Genomic DNA, 20,124 nt, shown 5'->3' with positions numbered 1-20,124 from the left:
AACCCCTCTCCCAATGTTCACATTTAATAAAGACCTCCTACCTCTATTCCCTGTGAGGGAATGGAATGGACACTTTCTGAAAATGTGCCACAGAGGCTACTGGAGATGCTGCTACTGGTCCGGCTGGCCCTGCCAGGGGGTCTGTGGTAGACATTGGGATAAGCGTGTAGGAACAACAGGTTCTGCTTTTCAAAAGACCAGCCCTGGGGCTGCCCTCACTCTCACCTGGCCAGAGCTCACCCTTACACGCAGCAGCCTGGGGCAGAGGGGCTGATACATTGTCTTCTTTTGGGAGCGGTCTGTGATGGGGAGACTCAGGAGGACATAGTGAGTCTGGGGGCCGCAGAGTCCTGTCACCCTCTACCCCATCATGGGCACTGTGGCCTCTTCCTTTTAGAATAGGCCTTCCTAGAGCACTCCAGGGCTGGCCTGACTGTGCTGGGGCTGGGCTAAGATTTGCTCAGGGAACCCAAAGGGAATGGCAATGGGCAGAAAGAGGAACTGGGGTTGTCAGCCAGGATGCTGGGTGCAAAGGCCTCTTGAGAAGCAGACACTAACAGCCCAGCTGAGCATCCGTCCTAGCCCACAGAGGGCACTGTCTAGGTCTTTCATTGTTTCTGCTTTGCATTGTTGCCTGTCTTTCCTGCACGGATGCTGTGGGTTAGGGTTAGGGTGTGAGTTCCAGGAGGGTGGGGGTCCAATAACAGCCTGTTCTTTGAACTCATTTACAGAGCTGACGACTGAAGCATAGACACTGGGTGATGGCCTGCACCAGGTTCTCTGGACTACGTGCCATTGGCCGGGCTACCTCTGACTTTTTACCACCTCTAGTTTCCTAGCAGCTTCATCTGGGCCTGGTGGGATCTCCTCAACAGCCATAATGCCCTGAGCTTGTGCAGGCCAGGGGGAAGAGGTTTCATTTTGTTTTGCAGTTCTGATCTGTTGGCATGGCTTCCCGGAATGTATGTTGAGAGGTATTCTGAAGTATCAATATAGCTTAATGAGAAAGTGCTGACATAGGCTAGCAATGCCTGCCTTTGGCACAGGATAGAGAAGTGGCAGTGTGTGTACCATATCGTCGCCTTTTCCATTTTAATACTCTGTGCTTTCCAAAACACTTTCACATGTTATTACTTCTTTGTTTTCCCCCTCCCCCACCAGAAAACCCTGGGAGGCTTTACTGTCCTCATTTAATGCAGTGGGAAACTGAAGTTTCAAAAGGTTTGTGCTTTGTCACCACAAGTAAATAAGGAACTGGGACCAAGGCCTCGGTCTCCTGCTCCTGCTCCTCGGTCTCCAGGCCTGTGCTCCTTCCTCTGCATCAAACTGAACGGCATTAGCGGCCAGGACTTGGACTTGCTTACAGTGTAGACCAAGGCCCTGGAAGATGAAGCTGTGCCCACATCCCCATGGCTCCGCTTTTTCTACACCACTTTTTGTCACTCTCCTTTCTGCCTGGCAAATCTGGTAGGCGTGGTGGCCCTTGCACCACATTTGCTTGCAGCAGGAGATGGGGAAGGGAGAAACTCTCAACTAACTGCAGAGGAACCAAGGTCTCTTGGAGGAACCAAACCAGTTGCATGTGCGGCATTTGAGCAGCTGCAGAACATCCCTCAAAAAGCAAGGCTAAGGGAAGGGTCTGAATTTAATCGTGCTGGGACGAAGAAGGCTGGCCTACTTGGTGAGCAGCGTAGGGAAGGGGCCAGGCTGGGGTTTCCTGAGCCTGAGCCAAGGGGAGCAGGCTTCCCAAATAGCAGCAAGGTCCAAGTTTAATAAACAGAAGAGCCCTTGGCCCTAAAGATATGAGGTGAGCTGCCAAGAGCTGTGTTTCCAGCTTATAGACTTTCGTGGGGCTACTGCTGGCGATTCCTGTATCAGAAGTGGGCAGATTTTTTGTCCTTCTGCCTGGACAGGTGACTTCTGAAGGTCCTCACCAGCCTGAGAAGCCAGGGCTGGTTATTTGGGATTGCCTAACCTGCTGGCTGTGCTGCTTGCAGCAGAAAGGCCCAGTCAGGCCCTCCCTCTCCCCATCCCCCTGCCAAGGTGCCTCTATAGCGGGGGGCTCAGCTTCTGACCTGCCAGTTGCCTTCCGTCCTTCGTCCCAGCCCTTCCTCTTACAGGGGCCTCTGTGAAGGCCGCTTAGATCCCGCCCCCAAGCCTGGCCTCCCTGCCTGTGGCCTGCAGCTAGATAAAGGGCTGAGGCTGTGCAATGACTTCCCCTGGCTGGTTGGCACACCATGTGTGACAGGTCTGGGCTAGCCTGGATGCCCTTGCAGCACAGCTGTTTTGAGCTCTGGGTGCTGGGTGGAGCTGGTCTAGGCTGGTCATAGGAATATCCGGCTCTCAGGAAATTGACTGGGTGGGGGTGGGGGGTGGGAGGGCTGCCGGTGTGGTCTGTGTGTCTGTCCATCCCTGTCTGTCCGTCTCAGGGAGAAAACAAAGAGATGCAAGGGCTCAGATACAGGATTTCTCTTGGTTTTGGGGAGGCTCTTGGTAGCTGAATCCCAGGCCCCCAACTTAGAGAGCCTCATGGATACAACTTAGAGAGCCTCATCCTTTAAGACATGGATGCAAATGATGCCTCGTATAGAAAACCTCCCCTGGCTTCTGGCTCTGAACTCCTAGCACTGTATCACATTCCAGAGTGTTAACTCTGTTATATAACCATTTCCCCCACAGGACTGTAGGCTCCTTGAGGGCAGAACTCATCTCGGATTCCTAGCCTCTGGCACAGGCCTGACATGTATTTAGCACTGAATGAATAAATGAATTAATGAATGATTCAGTGCAGGCTGGCTTGAACCAGGTAGATAATTGCAGGTGGGTGTGTGGGTCTGCTGTGCATCTCTGGATAGATATGTTCAAGGTGGCGCCCACCCTCCTACCCCCATTAAATCACGGTGAGATTTCCTGGAACCTCGGGATAGCTGGTCTGATGCTGCTTAGGGCTCTGGCTGGTCTAGGAGGAGTTGGGATGATCCTACTTCCTCAAACACTCATCTAGTAAAATCTGCCCAATAGCAGACAAGGGTCCTCCTCTGGTCACCTCTGGTCACCTCTGGATTGGCCCTAAGTTTTGTGCTTAGGGGAACTCAGGAACCTGGGGGCTTCACTGTCCAGAGGTGACAGTCTCACAGATGAGGGTCCAGTGCTCTTTGGAGGCAAATGCCAATCCTGACTGGGCACTGGCTGCAGGGCCCTAGCTTGCCAGCTCTGCCCCATCCCCACCCTGGCGTAGGAGGGCCAGGAGGGAGTGGAGGAGGCACTAGCCCTTGGGGCAAAGCCCAGACAGAATGTCAAGGGGAGGGTATGTAGAGAGAGAGCTCTGCTCTCAGCTCTGAATGATGCCAAGGGCCTGAACTACCTGTGGCTCCCCAAACTCACTCTTGATTATCACTGGATCTTAGGTCTTTGTTCAGGCTGACCTCCAGGCCAGAATATGCTTTCTCCCGTTACTGTGTTAACTATGACTGACTGACAAGACAGCCCAGGTGTCACCTCCTCCAAGGGCCTTCGGGAAAACTTTCTTAGAACTCCTCAGTGCCCCATCTGCACCTTGGCCCCCACACATGGATGTCCTCATTGTCCCCCTTACTCAGCTGCATTTCACCGTGGCGGGAGCCATGTTGCTTTCATCTCTATATTTCTGGTGCCTGGCACATAGTGGGCATTCAGGGAACCACAGCTGAATGACTGAATGAGCAAACGAACAATGAATGAATGAACTACGCTCCTGGGGTGGTCACTGCAGTTCTTCACTGTGGTGTCCCCTACAAAAATCAAATAAAAGAGATCTTTCCCAGCCTAAGGGAACAGAAAAAAAAACTGAAGGGATACATTCTTTTGGACTTAAAATGTTTCTTTTATAAATCTTTTTATAGCTGGCGCCCGATGCTATTTTTCTGTATCATGGTATTTTAGCCCAGGAGCCATTACATATTCCCCCAACTATTACATATTCCTCCAGTGAATCCCATCCCTCATCCTAGTCAACCTGAAGGTGTTTCCTGGGAGCAGCGTTGGTGATAACCAGGAATAGGAAGGAAGAGAAAGGGAGACTGCATTTCTCATCACCCAGCTTCCCACACTCTACCTAGGAGCTGGTACAGGCCGTGACCTGCTTCAAGGAGGGCCAGAATGTCAGGGACTGCATATGAGGAGGCAGTGTTCGCAGGTCTCCATTGGGCTACGCTGGGTCTCTATGGAGGGCCTGGTCAAGATGGAAACTATTTTTGGCCATGGGGACCAGTCCCAAGTTCTGCAGGCACTGAATGAATAGTGGCCCCTATTCTGGGATGTTAAATGTGGCTACGGTGATTTCCCAGTTCTCTAATTCCCATTTCTTCTGGAGACCAAAAGGAAGTCAGATGTTGCCTCTACAACTCAGGGTTTTAAAACATCATGGGTTCTCTGACAGCCTCCCTGGGAAACTCTGCACTGCGGGGTTGGGGCAAAAGTGGTATGTTCATTGGCCTACATCAGGATTGGCCCAAGTCCACCATCCTTCCCAGAGATACTCCAGAGAAAGAGCTCAGCCTGGACCTGCTCTGACCTCACAGTTCACAGTGCTAACGTCAGAGGGGAGAGTCTAACAGGTCACCTACTGGGGGCAGAGGGGCAGAGCTGAGGCCTCATTTACAATCAGGGTTCCTAGGGTAGAGAGATTACAAAAATGTCCCAATCCTTTATATCTCTCTTTATCCATATTCTTTGCAATGTGACTTTGCAGCTCATTCCTTCAAAAGATAGAATTTCCCCACATCTTGAACCTGGGCTGGCCTCATTACTTGCTTTGGCCAACAGAACGTGGCAGAGGTAACCTTGTTCCAGTTCCAAGCCTGGGCCTCAAAAGCTCGTGTATGCTCTGCTGTCTCTCTGGGACCCTGTTCAGCTCCATGTGCATAGGCACAGGGTAACCTCCTGGTGGAGGAGAAAGAGGTGGCCCAGTTGTCCTGTCACCCCAGCTGATAGGCAGCCAACTCCTAGAAGCATAGCCGCCTGACTCACACATAGCACCCCCGCCCCTGGCATTTGGGAGCCCAGCTGAGAGCAGCACTGCCCAGCAAAGCCAGGTCTAAATAGCAATCCTACAGAATCGGAGCGAAATCAATGGTTGTTTTATGCCTCTGTTTGTTTTGGTTTGTAAGGCAGCATTATTGTGGTGATAGATAATTCATATAGCCCTCCCCCTCCTGGTTTACCTTCCACTGACACGAGCTAATGCAATTCCCCAAGCAACACCTATGAAGGAGATGTCATCTCCCTCTAGCAGATGACAAAACTGATGTTGAGAGGTTCTGACTTACTTGCCATTGTGCAGCCAGCTTCGCAGTGCTCCTGACTTTAAATTCTCCACTCTCAATTTGCAAACTGCTCCCACTCCAGCTCATGGCCTGCAGACTGTCTCACCATCCAGCCCCGCCTTCTCCAACCTTGTACATTGTCTTGGGCAATAGTCCTGCCCATTCAAGCATTAGACCAGATCAAAGACATTAGCCCTTTCCAACCATGACAGGTTGTGATGTTGTATCACACCAACACAACATAAGAAGCCAGAGGGCATCTTTTCCTACTTGGCCCTGAAACACCACTATATGGGTTAGTGCGGCCCCACAGGTACACAGCTTGGCAAATGGAGTGGGGGCTGGCTAGTCCCCGAGGTCCAGGCTCAATCTGTACCATACCACCGAGCTGCTCTGTGTGAGCAAAGAGGACCAGAGGCTTTGGAGTCTGCGGACACAGATGAACTAGCACCCTACTTTGCACGCACGGGCCCTGCATCAATACTCGTAGGCCGACAGACTAAAGGCCTACCAAGGATTCGCCCACTGCACAGCACTCCGCTCCCTCATGCAGAAGGCGGAGCTTTCTCTCACCTGGCTCCCCGACCCCATGGCCACCCTCATTGCTCACCGACAGCGTGGGGGTGCCCTCGTCTTCCACAGTGACTACCAGGTGGTAGAAGCTCTGCCGCTCGCGGTCGGGTGGAGCGGGCCGTGTGGCGATCTCACCACTGACGCGGTCCATGCGGAAGGTCATGTCCTCGTTGCCCTCAGTGATGTAGTAGGACAGGACGCTGTTGATGCCAATGTCACGGTCGGTGGCTCTCACCTGAACCACAGCGGTACCCCCGCCCACGTTCTGGGGGAAAAGCAAGAAAGTGGTCATTCTAGATTCAATGAGACAAAGTCCAGTACCCAAGGGCCTCACCTGGACCTCCAGAAAGCTTTGCAGTCTATCCTGGAGTGGTGAGAAGGCTGAAGATGATGGTGGCAAACACCCCATGGGCTCCTACTACATGCCAGGGCCGTGATAATTCATTGACTCCCCTCTACAACACTGCGAGTTAGGTCCTGGGGCCATCCCTCTATTCACAGATGAGAAAAAACTGAGGTGCAGGGCAAGAATGTGTGCCAGTCGCACAGCCAGTCAGTGGCAGAGCCAGGGTCTGAATCCCAGGGGGCTGGCCTGAGAGCTGGCCTCTAAACCTCTATGCCATCCTGCCTTCGTGAATATCCAACTTGGCATGACATCCAGCAATGCTGGGGCAACGACTCCTGGGAGTGCTCAATCTTAGGACTGGCTGAGCAATCATTGTTTTATTTAACAGCAGCTCTCCCAGGTTAAACCTCAGTTCCCTGTTGGTGGTGAAAGGCCACTTTCTTCTTTCCCTCTTATCTCCTCCTCACATCTACCACAAAAAGATACTGCACTTCAGGAGTTGGCTGAGGTGTTAGGTTAGAGTTAAGAATGAGTAAGCGGTTGTTCCCAATCCTGAGATCTGAGAGATTAGTGGGCCAGGCAGACATTGAAATGGGTACTATACGGTCCGCTCAGGCCCACTGTCCACTCTGGATGTCCAGCTGTACAGGCGCTGGCTCTGCCCTCACCTCGTTCACACTGACATTGTATCCAAAGGGGTTCTCGATCACTGGGGGATTGTCGTTGATATCCAGGATGGTCACCTGCAGGATGTGGTCCTTCTTCCGTGGAGGGGTGCCACGGTCAGATGCCACAACCTGCAAGGAGGGAGATGACTGGAGTCAGGGCCAAAGGGTTGGGGAAGGTTAGGAACATGAAGTCCGAAAAGGCTGTCTGCTTGGTGGGAGGACTGAGAGGGCAGAGACTTGCTGGCCCACTCCTGCCCGCAGGTGGCTTCTGACCTCTGGGCTCTCTCCGAGGCTTTCACCTTCCGCCCCTTGCCGCAAACAGTCCTTGTCCAGCTCTTGTCTGACCTGGGACCCTCATCTGCCATCTGACTCCAGTGTGCCCAGTGTTCACCTCCTGATCCTACCCAATTGTATTCTGGGCTGTGCCAGCCCCTGACTGTGCCCCTGGGCCTTCAACGAGACCTTTAGCTTTGAAGGCCCCTGCTCCACACACTCCGATCTGAACTCTGGCAAACAGAGAAAGAGCCTCAAATAATCTTTTCAGCAAAGAGCTGGAGTCCTAACTACAGCCTGAGCCTGTCCCTGGGAGGGGCAGTGCTTGCTGGATGCCTGCGGGGCAGCAGAAACACTCTAGTGGCTCAGCCATCCATCCCGCGCCCCGTCCCCGCCACAGAAACATAGCCTTGGCGTCCCCAGAGCCTCATCAGGAAATATGCCAGCCACAGCAATTCAGCAATACTGGTGGCCTTAGTGACTTCTCACACCTGCACTTCTTACCTCAGCAAAGGCAGGCTAGGCAGGGGTTTTTCTATCTGTTGCACAGGAGGCCCAGAGTAAATAACTTGCCATGGTCACACTATGTTTGTGGAAGAGTCAGGGCTCCCCTAGGCTCTCTCCTGGCTCCCACAGCAGGGACAGGTACCTCTGCTGCTCCAGATCCCCCTCCCTGGGTCAGCCTCACTCATGCTCTTGGTCCTTAGGGGTACTGCCTACCCCATGGTTCTTGGGAAAGTGACAGCAGAGATGGTTACCAGCAGGGCATGCTGATGGGCTGAGCACTTTCCTGGATGGTGAACAGTGACCCTGAGGAGGGCCAGTCCCTACCTTGAGGATATAGTGGTCTAGTTCTTCTCTGTCCAGGGGCCTGGCCACAAACACTTCTCCAACAGAGTCATTTGTGGTGACGATCTCGAAGGCCCCAGCGACATTGCCCGAGGCCAGGGAGAAAATCACCTGTCATGGAAGAGAGAGAGTGAATGGGGAGGCAGAGGGGCGGTCGGTCAGGCCAAGGGGCACGTTCCTGCCCAGCTGGGCCCTCTGCTCAGTAAGGGTGTTTGAGAAGATAACGTGTTATATAGGCGTGGTTAAAATGGGGGTGGCAGGCCCACTGAGGTAAGGCAGGGCCTGTGGCAGGTTCCTGGGTGGGAGTATCAGCCCACTAGCCTAGGGGCCTGAAGACAGCTGTGAGCTCCAAGCACCGACATTTCCCAGGGCAGAGGCAGGGAAGTGCTGACTCTTTCGGAGTCTCTGCTAGGAACAGGCACGTTGCCCTGGTATGACATGGACTCTGGCTCTCCCAACAGTCTTGTCATAGGGAGCTGCCCTCTTCAGTTCACAGACAGAAGGCTTGCTCAGAAATATAGAACAACTGGTCACATAGCTCGCAAGTGCCCAAGAGAATGAGGATTTGAACCCACAGGCTTCTGACCCCAAAGCCAGTGTCTCTTGGTCCCCCGGGGTGTGCTAGAATTTATAAATGGTGCCACCCAATTCATAGGACAGATCGAAGCAGTGTGAAGACTGACGTGCTCTATCACCCCTCCTTGTGCTCTAGGGGTCTCCAAATCTGAAGCATGGGGAGTGCTTCCTATTGTGGGACGGGGGCCCGAGAAGCGCATCCTCTCTGGGACCGGGGGCTAAGTGGGGGAGGGTTGGTCTCAGGAGCCAGATGCTGTGTGGCTTGTGGATGAAAGTGATGGAGGAGTCACCATGAAAGCTGAACCCCCACGGCTTTCCGCTTGCGGCAGGGGTCTGAGCTGTGGCTAGCCTTTGGGGTCCACATTCATTCAATCCAGGCAGGGTCAACCGCTTGCACAGCTCTGCCTCCTTTCCCTGACCACATACTGGGGGAAGGGCAGGGTGGTCCTACTTGGGAATGGGCAGAGCCTGGATGACCCATTCTTCCTGCTCAGTGATGGGATTGCTTAAATGGCTCCCTCTAGCTGAGGGGCTGTGGGAGCCCCATATTGACAGGGGCGATCTGGGCTATTTCTCTCGATGCTCACCTGCCCGTTGCTGCCTGCATCGGGGTCCCGGGCCTTGACGGTGGCCACGCGCTGGCCCACAGGGCAGTCCTCAGGCACACTGACCACCGAGTCGGAGGTGAAGTCAAACCGGGGACTGTTGTCATTCTCATCCAGCACGGTGATGTAGACCTGGACAGGTGACCGTGGCTAGAGACCTACCACCTCCTTCCCCACCCTAGCCCCAAACACCAGGGTCCCACCATGGGTCCATTGGGGACCAGACCTCCGATTGGTTCTGGAACGTCAGCTAGCTTTACGGGCCTGCCTAAGTCAATCCTGACTTTACGGAGGACGTGAGCACATTTCTTCTAGGAATCTGGTGGGGGAGGGCCACACAGACTCAAATGCTAGGGCTGGGACAGCAAGGGAAGGGGCCTGGGGTGACTCAGAGGTGGTGGCCTGGGAGAACTGGAAGGCATGGGCCCTGGCAAAGGGAATGGAAGCTACTTAGCTCTAAATCTGTGAGGAAGTGCCAGCTTGGCACTGCCTTAGTTTCTTGTTTTTCAAGTGGAACTAAGATTCCAGATTTTTGTGTGAAATTAGGTGGTGATTAATAAAAACCGAAGAAAAAAACCGTGCAGGCTGGCTACCACACATCTGGCAGCCAGATATTGTCCAAAGGCCTCTTCGTTCACACTTCTGGATTAGAGGGACGGAAACAGGGCTCAGGAGGAGGGGGGCCATGAGGTGGGTTGGTGGTCCCCTTGGGAAGAAGGCAGATGGGAAAGGGAAGAGAACATGCACATTGCGCCCGGAGAACGTATTGTTTGTGTCTACAGTGCTAGCTTTGCCTGCAGGGTCTGGATAGCAAGCCAGAGAAAGCTCTGCTGTGGGCATAGACTCCAGCCCATGATGGCCACTGTCATGAGGTGGGAAATACAAGTGCCCCTTAGGTTCACTGATGAGGAGGTTTGGTGGGTGGGAGGATGCTCAGGTTTTAGGAATTCCGGCCAGGCCTCTTCCCCAGGCCAGACCCCATCTTCTCCTTCCCCGGACCTGGGATTCTGGGTCCCAGGCTGCCTGACTCCTGCAGGACCCCACAGGGAGCCTGTGATACCTCCTGAGGAGATTCATTTTGTCCTTCCTCCTAAATTGGGTTTTTCTTCTCAGTCCTAGCTGCACTCCTATCTTTAGGAGGCTTTTAAAACCACAAGGTAACAACTCTACCACTTACTAGCTGTGCTTTGCAGTAGGACTTTGCAGTAGGCTTTGCAGTAGGACCAACTCTACCACTTAGCTGTGAAATTTTGGAAAATGTTACTCGAACCCTCTAATTTTGCATTTTCTCAACTGAAAGTAGGAACAAGAACATCTACAGTACTGGGATATTGTGGGATATAAAAGGGCTAACAAAAACTTAAGGGGTGAAGCGTGGTGGTTCCTATCCAGCTTTCTGCCTGGCAGACAGGCACGGTCTCGCTCACCAAGACTCTGCTCATCCATCATGAATTTTTGTCAGGTAGTTCCATGATGTCCCAGAGCCCCCGTGTGCTCACCTGTGAAATGGGCGTAATCATGCCTACCATGCTGTTCTCAGGGCAAAAACAAACAAGACCCCTTTGCTCTGAATCCTCCCAAACTCTTCCACTTGGGTCAAGGCCTTGTTTTGGCTCTCTGTGCTTCCTCCCGCCACAAGGCCTTTGTATGCGCTGTTCCCTCTGCCTGAAATGTCTTGGCTGTGTAAACTCCTATGCTTTCTGGGGCTCTTAGCTTGAGTCTCTTTCTCAGGGAAGCCTACCTCAATTTCCCTGACATCTTATTATAGGCTCTCTCTTGTGGCATACATCTATTGGTGCGATAATTTGATCAGTCTTTCTCTGACTATATCTTATGCTTGTGAGGGCAGGGACTGTGTCTGATTTTGGTTTCCTGTGGTACCCCGAGTCCAGCGCAGAGCCTGGCACACAGTAGGTACTCCCTCTATGATTATTACTCTGATGGTCATGATGATGTTTGTCAGGTTCTTCTAGTAGTAGGGAGTCAGCTTCAGTGGATGAGGTCTACAGGAATTAGACATGAGTCTGTGTCCCCACCCAGGGCCTCATGGTCCAAATCTCCCTGCCCTGTCCCTTGAGGGCCCGAGGGTGTAACACTCAAGAACTCTTATGGTAGAGTCACCGCCTTCCCAGTCTGCCCGCTTCTGCTGCCTCTTCAACCCTCCCAGGGTCTGGGAGGAGTCAGGTATAGGTAAGCTGTGGTTTGGGGTTCCGGCCTCACAGAGGAAATGGTAGCACTTCTAAAAGGCCCCTCAGTCTGCCTCCACCCTAGTACCTCCAACAAGTTTTGGGCTGAAAGGGCTGGTGTATTTGGGGCAGTGGCCATGGAAGCCTCTGAGAGGAAGCCAGGGAAGAGCAAAGGGGTGGAGGTCCTGCTTTCTGGAAGAGAGTGAAGCGACTGTGGAAAAACAGGACTGTGCAGGAGGGTGTGCTCTGAAATGCCTGCTAGTCCATCAAAGGCAGTGGGCAGCCTGGTCCACGGAGGGGCTCCAGCAGCTCACAGGGAGCATCTTAGCTGCTTATCAGTCTCCACTTGGCCTCGGCTCCTGGGCTCCTCATGACAACAAGTTGTTAGGGACAACTGGCCCATTTTACAGATGAGGCTGCCGAGGCCCAGAGAGAGGGTCCCATGTAACCTGAGTCTCAGCTCCTCGGGCTGAGAGGGCCAGGAGCTGCAGGACACAGGGCACCTGTTCACTGCCCAACACTAAGGGTTCTGCTCATTGGCTGCCATCTGGGGTCCCTGGGAGGCCAAGGGGAGCTGTGTGGGTACAGTGCTGCTCATGGCTTCACTCACCCTCGGGCAGGTCTTTGGTGTATGGTTAAGCCACAGTCAGGGAGCCGGGCCCCCTCTAGGGAGCCATGAGGCAAGGACCCCAGCAGCCATGTTTGGCTCTTCGCCTTTAAGTTGATGTTACAGGGACTCAGTGGGGAGTGAAAATGTGGCTATAACCAAGGCTGATGATGAGCTGGACACCCATATGGTCTACAGATGGTCTCAGACCTGACTGGCCGGTGCCCAAGCTAAATCTATTGCTAAATGTTCTCATCACTGTAGGATGACCTATTACACTGTAGGTCTCCAGTGGACCCCTAGCGTGGGGCTCACCCCCATTTCATCCCCCTCAGCCTGAGGTCACCTGCCTGCCTCTCTCACCTCTCTCACGCTCCTAGGAAGCTTATCAGGCACCTCTGACTTCAGGGGTCACCCTCCCCAGTGTTCCCAGCATGAGGTCTCCCCTGCCTTTACTTAGAGTCCTTGAAGGAAGTGACTCATATCGTGACCATGGCTGCCCTTGCCCAGTATTCCCCAGGCCGTGGAGCTGTGAACTCCATTTTACATGCACCACAGTATAACAAGCTCCTTACACCAACCCACCAAGACAGGGAGGGGGTCCCCTTTGCAGACGCCACTCCCACAATATCCTTCTTCAAGATTAGTTTACAAGGGCTTCCTATCCACCATCTCCTGCCATCTCTATCACATCCTCCGAAGGCAGGGCTGCTGGCATGACCCTCATTTTAAAGCCGAGAAAATGAAGCACAGAGCGGTTGAGCAACTTGCCTGTGTCACACAGCTGGTGAGGGGCAGAGCTGGGACGCGGCCTCAGTGTTCCTTTCATTGTGGTTCCACCTACTCCTTTTTAGTGTACACCCCACCCCAGGATCCCATGGGGGCTCGGCAGGACACAGAAGGCAGAGAGAGCAGAGCTAGACATAGGGTACATGCCCGAGAGGGGTCTGGACTGGGATGGCTGTGAAGGATCTGAGCAGGGACCTGCTGCAGACCCATCTACGTGTCTTTTCTTCGTGGGAGGCAGGAAGGTCCAGCACCATGCAAGGCCCAAGCCAGCACTGGCCACACAGCCAACAGCACAGGGAAGAGCCCCAGTCCACAGGCTACTCACCTTCTGTAGGCAGAGCCGTCAGGAGGAGGCCAAAGGAGAGAAAAGACGAAGATACAGGTAGTTAGAAGCCTGCAGCAGTTCCAGCCCCCACTCCAAGCAGCAGTCTGTTGAGGATGCCCCCAGCCCCCACCTGTCTAAGGTCTCCTCCCAGCCCAGGCTGCCTCGGAGGGTATGGCACGACCAGCTGCAGCACTGCCTCTGGGCTACTGAAACCCTTGTCCACCGGCCGGTCGGCATTTCGGGTGGCCGGTGAAGATGTGAGTTTGAAGGTGACCTGGGGTGGTGATGAGTGAACCTGTGGGGTTCTTACCCAGGGACCTACTCACCACAGTGGAGTCTACTTTGGGGCCACCGTCATCTGCCACCACCGTCAAGGTGTAGAAGTCACCTTTTTCCCGGTCCACCAGGCCTTTGACTGTGATCACACCCTGCAAGGAGGGGGCCAGATGGTCGACAACATTGCACCCACCAGGCAGAGCCCACCCAGCCCCCAAGCAGTCCCATGCTCCAGCCAAACCAGACTCCTCACTAACCCTGAACATTCTGCCCACTGTCACACACCCACGCCACTCTCTCTGCCTGACAAAACTTCTCCACGTAGCTCTGTAGGTTAAAATCCTACTGTTCGCTCAATCCCACTCAGATATCACTTCTTCCATGTAAGTTTCCTGTTTCCCCAGCCAGGTATGAGCACTCTCTTATTTGGACCCAGGAGGTGCTCCATTATACCTATATACTGTCATTCTTTTCACATATTTCCATGTGATGCTGATTTGCATTCTTCATTATTCCCACTTCTACTCCTAGCCTGAGAACTCTTTGAAGGTTAGAAAGGGTCTTGTTCATCTTTGTATTCCCATTATGCCCCAGGCCTGGCACATTGTAGTGATTATTACCTTGCCTATTTTCAAAGAAGGGATTTTGATAAAAAACACACTAAAACAAAGATGAAAGAGTAAGATCCAGGCAGTAGATAAGAGATAGTTGCACTAGATGTCTAGCTTAAACTAGCTTTTGCAATGAAACACATTTATATCTGAGCTTCCTAACAGCCAAGATAAAAAGGAAAACATGATGATCTGCATAGCTTTTGTTGTCTAGTAACAAGGACACCAGGTCGCCTAGGTATAAACTTTATCTTACTCTTAAATATGAAACGGGATATATTACAGGGATGTTTATTTCAGATACTTTATGACAAAGGGGACAGTGCTGTATATAGGAGCTCAATAATGGTTGGTTAGCTTTAAAAGAATTGAGCTCCCCGCTCTGAGAGAGAGCCCTTGCCACGTCTGTCCCAAGCCTCCCTCACCGTGATGGCATCTATCCTGAAGAGGGCTTTGGCCTGGGCGCTGGTGTAGGCATCAAAGCGATAGGTGATCTGGTTGATGTTGTCAATGGAGTAGGCCTGGACCCGCACAATCTCAGTGCCCAGTGCCAGGTTCTCCAAGATGGAGGCCTCGTAGGAGGTGTTGGAGAACTGCACGGCCTCATCCAGCTCATTGAGCAAAGTGATGTAGACACTGCAAAAGCCCTGGTTGAAGGGGGGTGCTTGGTCAGTGGCGGACACGTTCATCAGGTAGCTGGTCTTGGTCTCATAGTCCAAGTAGTCCACGGTGATGATGAGCCCCGTGCTCTCGTCAATCTCGAACTTCCCCTCTGCGCCTGACAGGATGCGGTAGTTTACCAGGCCGCCATCCCCTGTAGGAGGATGCAAGAGGTTGGACAGTCCCAGATGAGTGGAGCTGCCCTGTGGTTTCCCATGGTGCCCACAGCATACCCACTGCTGTCCTAGAGGGACAGGGTGAGGGGCCTTGGCTGGCCTACCCAGCGTGCACTGTCCCCCATCTGTGGGCTGGATCATACCAAGGGATGTGGCAGAGGACAGTGTCAAGGTCTATGTGGACGGCAAGGTCCAGCACACAATGTTGGCCCCCCCTGGGGCCTGGTCTGGGCCTGAGAAATATGCTGGAGGGGTTTAGTTTTGCTCCTTAAGCTTCGAAATTTAAGCTCAAGCACCTCCCTTGTGTATTTGGACAAAGAGGGTAGAGAAATTAGGGATCACTTGTAGTGTCTAGGGTCATTGATCTAGAAAATGTTAGATCAACAGGGAAAGCATCCTCAGAGGTGGCCAAGCCTTCATCTGGTCCCTCTGGATGAAGAGTTCCAGTGCCAGGGACGCCTTCCCCCATTCTCCTTATTTCTCTACCCCAAATCCCCGGGTCTTGGAATACACCCTTCAGCCAGGAGCAAGAGCTGGGCTTCCTTCGCTCGAGTCCACACACTTTGAGCGGAATGGTCATAAAACCACTCAGGAAATCCCAGACTTCCTTGAAATTATTTGCAAAACTCTGAATAGACCTGCATTTTTCTGGGGAGGGATTGACAGCTTCCACTTGTTTTTCAAAAGAATTCCTGAGCCAGCAAAGGTCATGAACCACTGCGCCACAGTGATACATATGACCTAAACTGTATAAATGTGCCACATAAGGGAGAACAATCCACCTAAGAGTGTTCAGACCAATTTCTGCCTCCACTCTATCCTGTGCCCCAGGTGAGCTGGGGATGCTGAGAGCCACCAGAACAGCTAATATGAAGGAAGGGCAGGAACCTGAGAAACTAGGAGCAGCTCAGGGAGCCTCTTTGGGGCACAGTGGAACCCCAGGAAAGAGCTCCTCTCTGGCTGTACCCCTGGCTTAGGGCACAGGCCCAGATAGCCAGGCTCCATGAAGACGGCCATAGTGACCTGGCCATGTTTTCCTTCATTTTGCACTGCTAACTGTGGCCACCTCTGGGGCTCGGGGCCCTCGGTGAGGCCCAGGCTGCCTTCAGGGCAGACCATTGCCTTGTGGAACAGGTTGTGCTGCCCCTTGTAAAGCCCGTGTGTGCCAGGCCCGGAGCCTCGGCTGGATGGAGGAGCCAGGCCTCAGCCAGCTTTCTGGCAAGTACTTTATTTCTCCTAGCCCTGCCCAGCCCCCAGCCAAAGGCTAGCTGGGAGCTGCTGGGTCCTGCAATGACGAAGCTGGACTTCTCAAACTTGTGACCTCACCTCTCTCCATCCAGAGATTGAGACAACTCCCTCTAACTCCAGCCCTGACAGGCTCCACAGGAGCAGGAGGGGTAAGCTGAGGAGGGTCATTCTAGGGAATGGGGCCCCCTGGCTTCCCCTGCTGGCCTTACCAGTGTCTCGGTCTGTGGCTCGAACAACAATGACCGATGTGCCAATGCCTGCGGTCTCTCGAAGAGCCAGGCGGCTGTACTGCTGCTGCGTGAACACAGGGGCCTCGTCATTGACATCCTCCACATATACTATCACCTGTAGGAGCCAGACCGGGGCAGAAGGTCAGTCAGTGAGGCTGTCCGGTTGGTTACCGTGTCCTCCCACCTCGCACAGTATCTGGCACATGGCAGGTGCTCAAACATCATTTGTTGAGGAAAGAACTTTATCTTACTCTTGGCTCTGCCACTAACCTTGTGGGAACTTGTGACTAATTAGTAAATCTTTCGAGCCATCAGGTTTCTCAGTTATGAAACAGTAATATTGATATAATAATTCATGCCCCATGTCACTCCCAGGGTTGTAATGAAGATAAAATGATCCGGACTTTGCAAAAGTGCTTGAAAAGGTTTAAAGTGACCTCATTCAAATACCAAAATGAGGTATTTGACATAAAACTGTTAATTATGATTGTAGCAGAGAATGTCGGTTCTAACTCCTCTAGATTCTCAGGCATCTTCTCTGGGTGTTTTCACTGCCAGTGGTCAGCACCCGCTGAGGCTGCTGGAACCCACACTCAGAGAGCAGAAGTGTCTGGGAATTACGTCCCCTGGGGCAGGCCTTACCTACTGACTGATGGGCACACAGTATAAATATTCCAGCTTCCCGAGCTGGAATGGTGACTCTCTCCAGAGCTCTCTGTGGAACTGGGTCAAAGTTCCCTTTGTGCTACTTTGCTGTCTTTCCTTCCTGGTCCCTTCAGGCTTTTCCTGGGAACACTTGCTATTAAGCGCTTTCACACCAATCCTTATGTCAGGATTTGCTTCTGAGGATGTCATCCAGGACAGTGGCTATGTCTGAATTGTGGAATTATGCATAATTTTCATCACTGCTTATCCATACTCTCTAATTTCTCTTTCATTAACATGTGCATCTTGCATAACAAAAACGAAAGTTTAAAAGATGTTTACGGAGAGATGTAAACTTCTTTTTGTCACACCACCTGCCCCCACCTCTCACACAGAAGCATGGAGAGGGTGTGGCCCATGGATGGGCAGAACCAGGGCTGGGTCCAGAAGGACCAGTATGGTGGGAGTTACAACCACAGAGTATTGGTGCTCCAGAAGCAGCAGTGAGCCCGGGGCTCCTGACTCTTTTCCCCAGATGGGAGACAGGGGCTCAGAGGTGGGGAGTGACTCGCCCAAGGCCTCCCGTAACTGAGAGGGCTGGAAAGGTTCTTCTGGTTTCAGTCTACTAAGACTACTGCTCTTCACTCTATGCTGGGGGCGAGCTGGCCCTAGAACAGGAGAGACACCCTCCTTCCAGCCTGACAGAGCCAGGGCCAGCAGAACTTGCCAGAAGAGTGGAGGGGGAGCAAATGGGGCAGGAGCAATGATGCACAACACAGATTTTACACGTGGTCACAGCACTAACGGTGGAGCCCAAGGCACAGACTATCCAAGAACACGAATATTTAGTTTCTAGTTGATCACTGCCCCTGGGATCAGCCCTGGCTTCTGTTCTAGGTTTAGATGGAAATTAGTTGGAGAGAAGTGAAGAGGCTTCTGTTGGTATAAGCAGGAACGGCGGCCTAACTGGTGGAGAATTCTGGGGTGGGTGGGGTGGCAGAGCTAGGGTGAGGTGATGTATACGGGGATAAAGGTTTCTCTACGTCTCTGCTCCTGGGGTTCCTGTAGCCCTGGCGTGTCATCAGATTTTCACATGCAGGCACCCAGAACCCACTATGCAAACTAAAGTGCCCACTCCAGAACACAGCTGTTTACAAGCCGGAACCTTCTAAGTTTGGCTTCCCCAGGAACTTGGCTGGGCAGATCCTGGGTGGGGTGGGTGTGGGGAGGAATTTGCATGGATGAATTTCGGGAACTCTTTCTGTAAACAGAAACTAACCATCTATCTTTCAAAACTGTGAGCCTTCCCCTTCCTGAGTCCGCTTGTCCAAATGGCCTTGAGTTCAAGGTCGAAGGGAGAAAACAGGGCTAGTCTGACAGTACAATAAAAAGAAGAGGGAGGTAAACATGGAGCCTGGGTGTGGCCCATCCTCCAATGAGGCTGGCAACATGCCGCTCTGGTTGGTTTCGGCTTTGTTTTTAGCAGCAGAGACAGAAGGCAAAATGGTATGTGGTTTGCGAACCTGAGAGACCCAGATGTACAGGAAACACACAGGTCTGCCGAATTCTTGCTGAGCAGAAGAGCTCAGCTAATGAGCTCCTGGGCTCCCTGGAGAACCAGCCCCACTTTCCATCCAGTGCTGTGCCCTCCATCGAGGATGGGACAGGGGATGCGTGTGTGTGTGCATACTTGCAATGTGTACGAGACCCCTGGTCTCCATGAGGAGCGTTTCACTCCGTGCTCCCTGGCTCTTTCATCTGGCCTGTCCCTGTTCTCTGAGGCAGGAACTGGAGAATGTGGATGGTCCCCAGGAAAATGAATCCAGGGCAAAGCTGGAGTCTCCACATCATCTTCAGGAAGGTCCCAACTTTTCTGGGGCTCAAGGGTATATGGAGGCTGTGTACTACAGGGGCCATGCAGCCCCCACCGCATGGGCCAGCTCCCACATTCCCACCTCAGTATGACTCTGGGAATAAGGCAGCAGTCTTCTGAACAGGCTTGTGTGAGAGCGTGGGACAGTGGTTAAGAGAAGCCCGGCTGACTGCCTGGTGCCTCTATCTTTACCTCTCTGTGACCCTAAACACGTTGGCCAATCCCTTTCTATCTCAGTCTCATCTATAAAACGGGTATAACAACAGTGCTTACCTCATAGGGCTAATACGAGGATTAAATGAGTTCAAGTACGTGAAGCACTAAGGAAAGTGCCTGGCACAGAGTAAGTACGATATGAGGGTTTATTATTCCTCGGGATTCCTGAGGAGAGGAGCAAAAGGAGGGTGGCCAAGCTGGTGTGGCTCTGGATGTCCCACCCTGGCACTAACTGGCACAGCCTGGCTTTGATCTGTTTTTCACAGTGCCTTGGGGTGCTGCATTCTATTTTTAAAGATACGTGGCTAAAAGAGATTTGCAGCCGCAATGCTGGAGAGAGGTGCTCACCTGCTCCTGGGAGGGTGAGGAGCGAGGGGGCCACAAGGAGGGTTGTGGTTAGGCAGCTTGAAGTCCAGGGAGCCACCCAAGCTATGCTAATGTCAGTCACTCTGTGGCCTGAAGCTGGCCCGACAAAGAGCAGGTTCTGACGTGGGTGTGATCACATGAATAAGCAACTCAGTCATGCAGGTGAGCGTGGCTGTGTGGGACTGCCTGAGTGTATGTTCAAGTAATGGTTTCACCTTTAGTCACCAGGGCCCTGGAATTGTTCCAAGTAGCCCCAAGGTATAAAAATCCAAGGGGTCTGCCCCCTCAGCCATCTCCACCTAGGTAGATCTCACTCGGAGGGAAGGGGCAGCCATGAGGAACCCTTTTCCATCTCTTTCCGGGACAGAGCTTTGGGGATACCAGCAGGGGATGGGCCAAGGCTGAGTCACCTGTTCCCCAGCACCCCTGCGTGATGGTGACCCCAGGCAGGCCTCTGTTCATTGTTTCCAGCCTGAGGGAAACAGCGGGTAGAGATAGGGCTGATAAGAGGAGCCGATTCTGCCCCACTCAGTTCTGGGTAAAAAAGTCCCTTGGCCTGACTTTTCCCACTCCCTCCTACTCTTCACGTATGGGGTCTGACTCACTTTCCACCCGGTTTAGGGGAAGGGGCTGTGAGCTGCTGAGTATGCAGTGGGGGTAGGATGGGGTGACCTTGAGAGGTCATCTCAGTTATTCCCCTGCCACTTGGTAGGCGTGTGCGTA

At 52.9% G+C, this 20,124-nt stretch overlaps 1 protein-coding gene across 5 annotated transcripts in view; it reads right to left on the bottom strand.

Annotated features, from left to right (window-relative positions):
• Nucleotides 1–20,124, bottom strand: part of CDH23 (cadherin related 23) — a 391,288-nt gene that overhangs the window by 62,893 nt on the left and 308,271 nt on the right. For all 5 annotated transcript variants that reach the window (XM_039872055.1, XM_039872057.1, XM_039872056.1 and 2 more), the window contains 8 exons: nt 16,281–16,416; nt 14,413–14,801; nt 13,427–13,528; nt 13,101–13,103; nt 9,176–9,325; nt 7,995–8,123; nt 6,891–7,019; nt 5,914–6,141 (listed from right to left, as the gene is read on the bottom strand). In XM_039872055.1, coding sequence (XP_039727989.1) covers nt 5,914–6,141; nt 6,891–7,019; nt 7,995–8,123; nt 9,176–9,325; nt 13,101–13,103; nt 13,427–13,528; nt 14,413–14,801; nt 16,281–16,416 — 1,266 coding nt within the window. The remainder of the gene's footprint in view (nt 1–5,913; nt 6,142–6,890; nt 7,020–7,994; nt 8,124–9,175; nt 9,326–13,100; nt 13,104–13,426; nt 13,529–14,412; nt 14,802–16,280; nt 16,417–20,124) is intronic.

Source organism: Pteropus medius, unplaced genomic scaffold (genome assembly GCF_902729225.1).
Source record: "Pteropus medius unplaced genomic scaffold, Ma_sr-lr_union100, whole genome shotgun sequence".
Classification (NCBI taxonomy): domain Eukaryota; kingdom Metazoa; phylum Chordata; class Mammalia; order Chiroptera; family Pteropodidae; genus Pteropus; species Pteropus medius.
The sequence above is the reverse complement of the archived record's forward strand: the minus strand, read 5'-3'. Positions and strand labels throughout refer to the sequence as shown.